This window comes from Myxocyprinus asiaticus, chromosome 33 (assembly GCF_019703515.2).
Source record: "Myxocyprinus asiaticus isolate MX2 ecotype Aquarium Trade chromosome 33, UBuf_Myxa_2, whole genome shotgun sequence".
NCBI classification, from domain to species: Eukaryota; Metazoa; Chordata; class Actinopteri; order Cypriniformes; family Catostomidae; genus Myxocyprinus; species Myxocyprinus asiaticus.
The window spans coordinates 27065675-27078779 of record NC_059376.1 but is presented as its reverse complement, the minus strand read 5'-3'; the positions used below and the strand labels follow the sequence as shown (position 1 = coordinate 27078779).

At 37.0% G+C, this 13105-nt stretch overlaps 1 protein-coding gene across 2 annotated transcripts in view; it reads left to right on the top strand.

The window, feature by feature from the left end:
* LOC127423810 (copine-5-like) overlaps positions 1-13105 on the top strand; it is a 142144-nt gene that overhangs the window by 97498 nt on the left and 31541 nt on the right. For both annotated transcript variants that reach the window (XM_051668429.1, XM_051668428.1), the window contains 2 exons: positions 8771-8874; positions 9173-9277. In XM_051668429.1, coding sequence (XP_051524389.1) covers positions 8771-8874; positions 9173-9277 — 209 coding nt within the window. The remainder of the gene's footprint in view (positions 1-8770; positions 8875-9172; positions 9278-13105) is intronic.

Below are 13105 nucleotides of genomic sequence, written 5' to 3'. Positions count from 1 at the left end.
AGACCTTTGATATTAGTGCAAAAATGTACTGCAAAAAACTTATTCTTAATGAGAATTTAAATATTGTTTTTCTGTAAAAATATCAAAACAATCCTTAAAGCAAGATAAATTTAAGTGAATTTTCTTTATTTACTTGTTTATAGTCAAAGCAAGTGAAAAATGTGTCAGTACTGAAGTAATCCAAAGTATTTAGATTAAGTTACTGACTTTGAGTAATCTAATGGAATACGTTACATTTTACAGCATGTATTCTGTAATCTGTAGCGGAATACTTTTTAAAAGTAACCTTCCCAACCCTGTATATATATATATATATATATATATATATATATATATATATATATATATATATATATATATATATACATACACACACACACACACACACACACACACACACACACACACATACACATACACAAATTTGTGTTGGTACCAATACCGGTTGTTCACAATTCTTAGATATTTCAAAAGATATTTGAAATTTCAATACCACAGTAAAATGGATAATATGCTATTGAACACACTCCGTTATTAATGTACATTTTAACATATTAAATGTAAAAAATGGCATGTTGCCTTAGTGTTTCTCAATTAAATAAACATTGTTTATTGTTTTGAATTCAGGTAAGTATTCATAATATCAAAGTAGCCTGAGTATAAAGCAAGCTAAGAAAAAAGTAGTAGTTGTTTGATTAATATTAACAACATAATAGAGACAGTGGCAGATCTATTAGCCTGCATTAGTGCATTTACACTGCAACGTCTTACATATTTTGACACACACCTGATTTGTTTCACCGGTCTGCATTCACGTAAGACATAAGCGGTTGTTTATGTTCAACCAAAGTTTGTTCTCAAAGCTCAAATTCTTGATATCAGGAATGTAATTTTCACTAGTGGAAATGCCAATTATTGATATCAATAATTACATTTCCACTAGTAAAAACGTGAATTCTTTATATAAATAATGATGTCATCACTCGCAGAAATCACATTCTTGATATCAAAAATAGTAAAAACCATAATTTTTTTAATCAGTAATTGAATTTTCAGTAGTAAAGTTTCACACCGATATGTCATTCACTCCTATTCAAAACGCAATTATTGATTTCAAAAATGTGTTTCTTACTAGTTGAAAGTCCAATTTCACATATTAACAATTCTTTTCTTACTACTAAAAAATATAATTTTTGATATCAAGAATGTAATTTCTACTAGTGGAAATGCCAATTTTTGATATAACATCTAGGTGGGAGAAATATTAGAAGTGTGTGCACGCATGCAGCATGCTGTAAAATGTAATTTGTAACGTATTTCATTAGATTACTCAAGGTCAGTAACGTATTCTAAATACTTTGGATTACTTCTTCAGCACTGGTAGATTTTTTTCACTTGTTTTGACGCATGTTAAAAATACGCATGTTAAAAATATATTCTCTGAAAAACCTAAATATCTTATGCAGTGTTGTTTCTAAAACAAGATAAATCAAATTGATCTTGTTTTAAGGATTTTTAGATATTTTTACAGGAAAACAATAAAAAAATTATTATCAAGAATACGATTTTTGCCCTAATATCAAAGGTCTTACTAGAAAAAAAGAAATTATGATCCAACGTGAATTTTCTTGATAAAAAAATATGATCGTGCCTGGTAACGTGCATGTAAAATGGCTAGAAATAGCATTTTAGCTTAGCGTAAAGCTCATAATTTACACAAGGTTTATTTCTATTTCTTCTGCTCCAAACTTACTTCTCTGTCTGCTCGTGTGAATGTAACACATCATAAGAAAGTTTTTCACCGCTGTTCAAATGCACTTTGGATTGCATAATTTATATGTATAAATGTTTTCCATCTGAAAGGACTAAATATTAAATGAAACAAATGACAATAAAATGCAAAGTAATCTCTTCAGTAATCAAAATACTTTTTGAATGTAACTGTATTCTAATTACCAATAATTTAAATTGTAACTGTAGTGGATTACAGATACTTATATTTTGTATTTTAAATACGCAGTTCCATTACATGTATTCTGTTACTCCCCAACCCTGGCTATGCGCCTGAAAGTAGGCCTAGAATTTATAAAATTAAACAAGAATGATGGATAAAAATAGATTTTGATGGAAATTTTACAACTCAGTAGGGTGGAGTGACAGATAAAGATTTGTGTCTACCTCTGAACATGGTGCCACTCACAAACATGACTAATAATTTCATTTTAGCTCAAAACACCACTAAATCGTGCAAATCGTCAAAGGCTGTGCAAGCATATTATCTCATTCAACTTGCATAACAAAACTAATCAAAACGAAAGACTGAATATTTTGCAGTTATTGTAATCTAATACAAATCAATGCATCAACAACACCTTAAAGCAATGGCATACAGTTAATTGAAATGATGAATGGTGGCTTTCACAAAGCCAACCAGCAACACATTAGAATAAAATTAGCTTGAAAACTTACCAATCTCTGAGGACCAGCTTGATATACATATAATCAAAGCTTTTGATTGACTATGGGGCAAAGGAAAATGTGCCCCTCTGGCTATTATTGAATGCTTGTTGCACATGTTCTCCAGATCTCCCTTGATTAACACTGAGGACGACAGGCTAGCCCAATGCATAGTAAATGAGAACAATTTAATGGTTTTAATGCAACAGACCTTAATCATTTTAGAATTTCTTCTATAATTAAACTTGTTTAATGTCCATAATAATTAAACTTGTTTAATGTCCATAATAGCAGACAACATTAGATATTCTTTTGTCTACTATTATGGGACATTAAACAAGTTTAAGATTTCTTAAAATAAATATGTGATTATGCCACACATTTTGCACAACAGCGCCACATCTGCCCCTAATGTAGAGATGCCACTAAACCTCTTATTTAACTTAAATTCTTTTTAAAATGTTACTAAAACCTAGTCAAAGCACAGTAGAGTAGTCAGATATTATTGAAGTTCTATTCCTCCATTTTATCACTAAGAAATTACGTTCTTTACCCTGGCAAAATCACATTATAGTAAAATATAATTATAAAAATAAACAATTGCCAGGAGTGTATTTCTACAGTGTGTTCACCAGAGAATCATAGCATGTGAAAATTCATTGAATGCATTGATATGTTTTATATGGGGACTCTTTGAACTTAAGTAATTTAGCTTTTATCATGGAGGACAGCTGAAGCATGTTAGCAAATTGAAATTATGTTTATAAACAGTTCGGTAGCACTTTATTTTATAGTATGTTTACTTCCCTGGTACATATATGGTAAAAATGTTGTACCTACAGACAAATGTGTACTAACGAGGTACTTACCTGAAGTGTTCATAAATTGTAACTAATATGAAACATTACTATACTCACCAAAGGTGCATACATAGTAATTATGGTACATGGTAACTTAAACAGATCATTACTGTACTTACCAATGGTACATACATGGTAAATATGTTGTACCTACAGACAAATGTGGTGTATATGTACTTACACATATTATAAAGGATAAAGAGCTGGTAATTCATTTGTAATGGTTATTTTCAATGGTGCACTTTATTTTAGAGTCCTGTTTCCAGGGAATTACCATGGAAATACTAGTGAATGTACCTAGTTAATGCATAAATTATACAATACTAGTAAGTACCATTGCAGTTCACCTTGCCTTGCTTTGCACTTGACTTTACCAGCTGTCATGTGAAGAAGGCCTTGCTTGAAATTACTAATTACTAACCCTGTGAAGTACTGTATAGTGTCTGCTGTGTTTCATATTAGGTTCCATGTATGATCCCATACAACTTCCAAAGAATTTACCATTAGGGCTTATTCTTACTAATAATAAATATACATTTTAAAGTACCGGTAAGTACTGTGATGTTTCACATCAGTTAACATGTACGTACACTATAAGTAAGTGTCTGTTATTACCACACACTTGTCTGTAAGTACTACATATTTACCATGTGTGTAGCAGTGAGACGTACTGTAAGTATAAGTTTCATTTTAGTTACCATGTAGGTACACTTTAGATAAGTATTTATACGCCACATTAGTCTGTAGGTACAACATATTTACCATACATGTACCATTGGTACGCACAGTAATGGTTCAGATTAGTTACCATTTACGAACACTTCGGGTAAGTACCTCTTGTTACTACACATTTGTCTGTGGGTACAACATATTTACTATATATGTTCCAGAAAAATACATGTACTATAAAATATAATGCTACCAACACTTCTCATAAGATTAGGAAAAGTCATGAAGTATAAACTTAATAATTCAAGCTATTAAAATGGCCTTGGGGTCTCTCAGACCCCAAAAAGAAAATGAGGGTTAAAACCATGCATTGCTTGTACTGACAGAAGAAAGAGTTTCTAACTCTATCCCTCCCATGTCTTAATCATGTCCTCTTTCTAGAATGTTCCAGGAGGGCAGTTTACAGTTTCTTCTCTCTGTCTAGTAAAGTTTACTCTGTCACCGATAGTACTCATTAAACATCTGAAATAGCAGCCCAGAGTCAATTACAGCTTTTCTGGGTTGTAAATCACTATCTTGCGTTGACTTCAGGCTTAAACACTCATGTGCACGCACATACACACAGATAAAGTATTGCTCATATGAGCAGTGGATTGCACACATCCACAGGCTAACTCAAGCTTATTTGCAATGCTCAAAAGCTTTTCCCTCTGTGTGGATAATATATTGGTACACCTCTGTCTGATATAGGTACATTTGAATGGGTGAATAAGGTATATCAAAAGATTTTACAGGATGTTATGAAAGGCTGGGGTTTGATCAGGTACATGCAAAGAACAGCACCATGTGGGGCTGAACCTTTTGGCTTAATAGAGGGAAAAGGGATTGCACATGTCTTCAGAAGTCTGTTTCCAGGAAGTCACATAGCCTAATTACTTTCAATGACCAGATCAAGTCTACAAACCCAAAATAATGATTGATGTTTCTTTTCCAAAGTACAATTTAGCTTAAGAGAAGCAGCTTTTACTATGATGAATTGTCATTTATATGACTAACTATGCTGGCATTTAAATGGTTTTCCATTGCTGAAGAAATCATTTTAGCCACAAGAAAACTACATGCCACACATACCTGATTGTTCTGGAGCTGGATTCAAAACTAGCATGGTATGATATTTAACTTTTCTCTGCTTAAATTATTCCCAACCTGAATCAATCGTGCTGCCAAATTCCTATTGACAGGATTATAATTGTAGTGAATCCTTGGTTTGAATGCTTTAGGCTTTTTTTATACACTAAGTCCTGCCTAAACGCTGTTTTAGCTTCAGTCATGCAACAAGTCAAGCAAATGTATGCTAATGAAGGTTAGTTTCTCTTTCAGCCATTAATTGAGTGGTGAATTGTCCCTAGAGCAAGAAAAGTCCACTGGCCAGTCCCCTGCACACTCATCAGTATATACACTACCGTTCAAAAGTTTAGGGTCACTTACTCATTCTTTATTTTTATTTATTTATTTATTTCTATTTTTTATTTTTTATTCACATTTTAAAATAATAGTAAAGTCACCACAACTATGTAATAATAGAAATGGAAACATGGGAATTATGTTGTGACTAAAAAAAATTATGTTATATTTTAGCATCTTCAAAGTGGCCACCCTTTGCCTAGATTTTGCAGAAATGTACACTTGGCATTTTCTAAACCAACTTCTGGAGGTATCACCCTGGGATGCTTTTTAAACAGTACTGAAGGAGTTCCCATCTATATGCTGGGCACTTAGTGGCTGCCTTTCTTAATTATTCAGTCCAAGTCATCCATTTCATAAAATTTTCGTTTTGTAATTAAATAAATTAATATGTTGGCACAATTATAATTTTGTCTACAAAACTAATTTCAAACATTTAAGCATACACCTTCAGATCAAAAGGTTTTTTAAGATCATGAGAAACATTTCAGGCAAGTGACCCCAAACTTTTGGACAGTAGTGTATACTATTAAGACTAATGACCTCATATCATTGAGTCCTCACACCATACCATTAAAACTAATGATGATAGTCTACAATGTGTTACTCACATCTCTCTAGCCTGAGACGCCCACAGCAGGCAGGATTACACTGATGTAAGTCATTACTGGTGTCTATTATATGAACCACACACTGGATGGAGTGTCATTTGAATTATTCCTCTGGAAATGTGCTATAGTGCAGAGTTTTCCTTCAATGTCTTTCACTCTCTAGTCCTTTACTCAAGCCTACAATTTCATCATTCTCTGTATTGCACCCTCGATGCAAGACAGTGTTTAGCAGCTAATTGGTTCATAATATATCCCATGTGCCAACTATGGAAGTGATTGCTCATGACAGGCATAGATTAGCCATTTGGGGCACAAAATAACCATTTGGGGGCCTCAAACCGATTTTTTGTCATACCAAAATAATTTCTTTATTATATCACAATTGAGCTGTCAGTAGGTGGCTCGCGCAGACCATACACATACAGTGCAGTATTAATATATTACAGTATATATTAATATATAAGTATGATATAAGTATTATATTAATATATATGTATTATTTACTTTTAATATTTGTAGTATTTTAAAGATTCAAATTATTGCAAAATTTTGCAAAATTAGCTGTAAAAATAAAGGGCATCTTCTGGAGCACATGCTTTCATACATGCTAATAAAAGACTGAGCACAAGCTGGTCCTGAATAAATTATTTAATGAATTACAATAATGACAGTTGTGCTTGTGCACAAATTTATTTTTACTCTGTGCTTGTGCATTGTGGGATTTAAATGTATCCAAGTGGCTTGAGTGTTTTGAATAAGTTAACCAAAATTTGTTCAGATTCATTTAATGATTCAGTGACCATTTCTGGTGATGCCAGAAGGTGGTGACAAATGAATTTCTTCTGTGAAATGAGTTAGTCACTGAAACAAAAATCAAAAGTATAGTTTAATCCTTTGAAATGTGTTTGTCTGCAGACTTACAAAGAGACTTTAGTAGAGGTTTTAAGCATTATAAGAACAAAGCAAATCTATCATTTCCCAACAGTTTGTGAGCTGCTGAGCATGACTTTTATCAAAAGACAACAATAATAGTCTTATAATAATTATGAGTTTCAATAATGTCCATTTGATTTCATGTATAAAAAAGCATGTCTACATGTCTATTCACTTCAGTAAAATACATAAGTGTTCTAAGAACACAGCAGATCTATCTTTTTCCTACAGTTTGTCAACTGCACACCAACATAGAGGTAAAAAAACAGGAGCTGATATTAAAAATAGTTTTACATATTTAACACAGATCTAGTAATCTGCTTAAATTGGCAAAAACAACCGATCAAACTATTACCTCACAAACATAATGTAAAAAGCATAGTTTAATGAAGACACATACGCTGATATAAACTCCATTTACAATGTGTGTTTAAAAGAAGTATTCACTTTTGTTTTAGTTTTTTCTGCAATGCAACGTAATGTTGCCAATCAAGAACGATATGGCATTAAAAAAGAACTATTGTTTGTGTGTTCCTCATCTCTAGATTATTAATTTAGATCAACATCAGTGCCGTTAAAAAACATGGATAAATGAGAACTGTTGAAAGCAACTTTGTAAAAATGAACGGAGCCGCGTTGATTAGACTGTCTGACTGATGGCCTATTATGTAAGGGTTGTTTCAGCTCATGAAACTCACCTGTGATTGGCTGGATGGTTGCTCAATCAGCCAAAAGAAACAAATCTACCATTTGGATTCGGTATGGGTTTAGCTTGGAAAAGTGCAAGGGACAAAAATCACCATTTTAAAGAGTGTGGGGGATGTGTCCCACGGCTGCTACGCCCTTGGCCTACCAAATGTATTTGCTGACTCTGAGGTCTCACTCTCTTCAGGTGGAGGTCTGACACACACACACACACACACACACACACACCAGTTCTGAATGGAGAAACGGTGACAGACATTCCCGCCTCCTCTATCTTTCTCAGTTTGATTGAGTACTCCGTTTCAAACAAATAAGGCTGGGCATAGTAATGAATCTATTCTTCAACCACAAACTCTTCAGACATGTTATGTAAGTTTCAGTTCTCTGGTTTGTGTGCAGCTGTGTTGTGTTCTGCTGTTAGCATCGCTGTGGCAGACTTGTTTTTAGATAAACAAAACAAGTTTTCACTTGAACGCCACATCTCACGAACGATGGGCAGCGTACTGTTGCTCTCATGCCCTGTCATGAACGTGTAGAGGAGAGCAATGGTCAGTCAACAGTTTCAATAAATAATACATTAGATTTTGGTTTGTTTCTCACCAAACCTTATCATATGCTTTCAGAAAAATCATGAATCTCATGGGATAATTTATAGACTTCTGAATTATGATTTTGCATTCTTATGAAGCTTGAAGAGGTGATCACCATAAACTGCCATCGATTGACATCACTGAGCACAATATTTTTTCACAATTTCTGAAAAAGAAAATAAATTCATATGTTAAAACAACACAGGGGTGAGTAAACAATGACTGAATTTTCATTTTTAGGGATGAACTATACCTTTATAAAATTGTGTGTGCAGAGAGCTGTAGATAGCATTATTTTGGGGAGGTTTGTGGGGTGCCTGAGGGCAGATAATATCTTCATCCATCCAAACTGTCAAAAAAAAAAAAAAAAAAAAAAAAGAAAAAAGAAACGTGGCTCCAATTTCACTAGATTTAGCTGCGTTGTCTGTATTTCAGTCTCTTATTTTCTCTTTCTTTCTTTCTTTCTTTCTTTCTCCCACAGGACCGTGCCACAATGCAGTTCTGTGCCAATAAACTGGATAAGAAAGACTTTTTTGGTCGCTCTGACCCATTCATGCTTTTCTACAGAAGTAATGAGGACGGAACGTGAGTTAGCTTTCTCTCTCACACAGAACTTTTCCAGACAAAAAAGGTTCTTTCAGACAGGGAAGCTATGTCAGAGCAGTGTGCATGTCTTCTTTTTAGTGAAAGCAATGTCAAAGCAAAGGAAACATTTATGTAGCCAATAAAACTCTTAATCTTCAGTTTTATCTCAGTTAAGCTTTACAATATGACAACATCAAACTGATGTTTTCTAATTCCCAATCACACACTTATTCCCAGTGTGTATTGGGGAGGTTTGTATGTGTATAATACTGTAAAATCTCTGTGTTGTGTTGCAAAGGTTTACTATCTGCCACAAGACAGAGGTGGTTAAGAATACTCTGAACCCTGTGTGGCAGCCATTCACCATACCTGTCAGAGCACTCTGCAATGGAGATTATGAAAGGTACATATATACACACACACACACACACACACACACACACACACGTTAATATGCACTAATGCTCCTGCACCTGTCATCACAAACACACATTCTGTAATGAGTATTTGCTGTTTGCAAAATAGTTATTATAGTTTTAATCTGTAGTTTTTATTTCTATATTATTTTCTATTTTTCCATTCAATTTAGTTTAGTTTTTGTAATTGTTCACTCTAGGATTGTTAGTGTTCGTTTACTTTTTATTTTAGTTTTAATATTTTAGGGCTGCCAAAATTAATTTGTTTACTGATATTGTTTATTGTTTAAGGGTTAGTTCACATCTTATTATCTGCCATTTGTAATGTTTAATGAAGGCTGGGTATTAAGATTTAAAATTTGTTTATATACTGTGTATCGAAAACTAAAATTAATATGTGGTTATTTTAATTTAATTTAATTTTAGTTGTTTAATTGTTTTTTCAAATACTGTTGTGTTCATTTTACACTGGTTTGCAATGGTTCATCATTGTCTACATGTGTAATGGTATATTGGCAAAAAGTTGGTGTGTGTGTAGAGAGCAATCATAACCCAGTGCTCTTTGATTCATCTGTGCATTGAGATCAGACTGCTGTATCTGTCAGAAAAATGCTATCAGGAAGGAGGACCCAGTCGCAGGAATGAGTGAACAAAGATGAACATAAAACTCTCATGGGGGAGAGAAAACAAACTAATAAAAACAAGAGCAAAATAACTACGATGACTGACCAAAAACAGGGATAGGATAAATACAGGAACTCACAGACCAACCGACAGATTTGACTAATACAACAAACTTTACCAACATCACAAAACGATTCGACAAACACAAGAGGCAAGAAGGCACAATATATAGAAGAAGACACATGAGGGACAGGTGCAGACAGTCAACATGACAAGGACTAAACGAGGGGGCATGGCAAGAGGAAACAAACGGGCTTGGTCAGAAGAGCGCATAGCAGACAAAAAAACACAACAGAGCCATGCGCTCAAACACAAAACAGGGACCAAAACATTAACAGATAACAGGAAGGAGAGGGCTGTCAGACCGAGGTCATGACAGTACCCCCACCAACAGACTCCTCCTGGCATGCAAACCAGACAGGCAAGGCTGAGGGGTAGATGACAGACCAGGGAGGAAGGGTAGGGAAAAACAGGGGAACAACCTAGATGGGAGTACGGAGGGTCCATGAGACTGGGCAGCCCAGTAGACCAAGGCAGAGCTGGAGGAAGACAAGGGGAAAGGAATGGGCCGGGTCAAGCGACAGATGATAGACCAGGGATGGTGGGTGGGGGAGACCAGGGGGATGGTCTGGGTCAGGTTGTAGGTGGACCAGAAAGCCATGGCAGAGCGGAGGAGAACCCAGAGTCCTGGATGGACAGGGAGGGGAACCCAGAGACCAAGGCAAAGTCCGAGTAGCTGAGTTCAGCACTGGAAAATCCTTGGCCACTAGGCAGATTGGGTTGATGGTGGCTGCTGGGCAGAGGTCAGATGGGTTAGGGAAGGCCACTGAGCAGCTGCTGAGGTGAGTGGCACCCACTGGGGGCTGAACAGACTGAGCAAAAGACGAGTAGCTGGTGTCTGACCAGTGCTGGTTACTGGGCTGAGCAACAGACTGGTGACTGGTGTCTGATGTCTGATGGGTGATGGCTACTGGGCTGAGCAACAAACTGGTAGCTGGTGTCTGATGAGTGCTGGCCACTGGACTGAGCAAAAGACTGGTCACTGGTATCTGATGGGTGCTGGCCACTGGGTTGAGCAACAGAATGGTAGCTGGTGTCTTATGGTGCCAGCCACTGGACTGAGCAAAAGGCTGGTCGATGGCTGCCAGGGACTGGACAGGATCATCGACGGTCATAGGGGACTTGACAGACTTGTCAACAGCCACTTGGAATTGGACAGGCTCGTTGACAGCCTCAGGGAACTGGACAGGCTCGTCGACAGCCTCAGGGAACTGGACGGACTCGTCAAAAGTCTCAGGGATCTGAATGGACTCATCGACAGCCTCAGGGAACTGGACAGGCTCATCAAGCCTCAGGGAACTGGACAGGCTCATCGACAGCCTCAGGGAACTGGACAGACTCGATGACCACGGGAAACTGAACAGGCTCGTCGAAGAGCCTATCCTGTTCCCTGTGGTCGTCAACGAGCCTGTTCAGTTCCCCATGGTCATCGAGTCTGTCTAGTGACCACTGGACTGGAACTGGACAGGCTGTGTGGCGACCGCCGTGGTCGGGAATGCTGGCAGCGACTGGGAAACAGCCTCCATGGCTGAGAATGCTGACAGCGGCAGGGGAACGGCTTCAGTGGCCGGGAGCGCTGGCAGCAACTGGGGAATGGCCTCCATGGCCAGGAGCACTGGCAGTGACTGGGGAACGGCAGTAGGCTCCTCCTCCTCTTGGCAGTCGGCAGCGGGAACGGCCCTCGGCCTCCTGGTGGTTGGCAGCAGGCTCCTCCTCCTCTTGTCAGTCGGTAGCGGGAACGGTGCAGACAATCAACAGGACAAGGACTAAACGAGGAGGCGTGGCAAGAGGAAACAAGTGTGCTGGGTCAGAAGAGTGCATAGCAGACAAAAAACACAACAGAGCCAACACATTAACAGATAACAGGAAGGAGAGGGCTGTCAAACCAAGGTCATGACAGCATCAGCAGGATTTGATTGCCTACAGCCCTGCACAACACCACAGTAGAGTGCTTCACTGTTGTGATTTATGTCTGCTCTATACAGAGACACTGTTTTTGCTTTATATAGGCAGCAGGTATGTGTGTTTGAGAGTGTTTGTGTACGTGTATGTCTCCATAGGCCTATGTACCTTCCTGTGTCAATAAGTTGTTGTGTTAGGTGTATCTGCATATGTGTGTATGTTTGGGAGTGTGTGTGCTAATTTTCATGGCACAGGTGAGGATTGCAGACACATTGGCAGCTGTGTGTTGTCTGAGGGCTGTCATAGCCAATCAGAGCACAGACAACAGAAGCACCTGCCACCCAGTTCCCTCCTGGCCTCTGATTTCTCTTGTATGTGTGTGTGGGCAGGTTTAAGTGGTTTACGAGGACTTTTTTTTAGGTTACAAACTGGTAATTACAAGGGTATTATGTTATAAATGTGGTTTATTAGGACATTTCTAGTGTCCCCATAATTAAAATAGCTTAAAAAACATACTAAATGATATTTTATTGAAAATGTAAAAATGCAGAAAGTTTTTTGTGAGGGTTAGGTTTAGGGGTAGGGTTAGGGGATAGAATCTATAGTTCGTACAGTATAAAAATCATTATGTCTATGGTGAGTCCTTGTAAACCACAAATACCAATGTGTGTGTGTGTGTGTGTGTGTGTGTGTGTGTGCATGTGTTTGTGTGTGTGAGTAAGAGAGAGAGAGACAGAGAGAGAGAGAGAGAAAAGTGAGAGAGAAAGAAAAGAGAGACTCCAGCTGTTGTGGTGCTGTGCTAAATATTATCTGCTGTAAGGATGCCAATAGAGAGTGTAAAAAGGGATAATTTTCTATTCATTCCGGAGTGGAACTTCAATAAATTGCCCGTGGAGGTCTCTGCGTTGTTCTGTCTTTTCTGAGTGCTGAAGTAAAGCAATTATTGTTAATTCACACTTTTGATTCCGTTATTCATTTTATCTGACTCCAATTTTATATTAATCTGACTCCAATTTAAATTGACCTCTAATTTAGATTACAGCTCTATTTAACTTCTGATCATTCTTTTAATTTGATCTTTTTAAGTTATTGATTACTCTGAATCATCTTAATTTTCATTATCCTTTCATTCAGGTCCCGACTGTCACTTAGAGTCATATGCCGGCCGA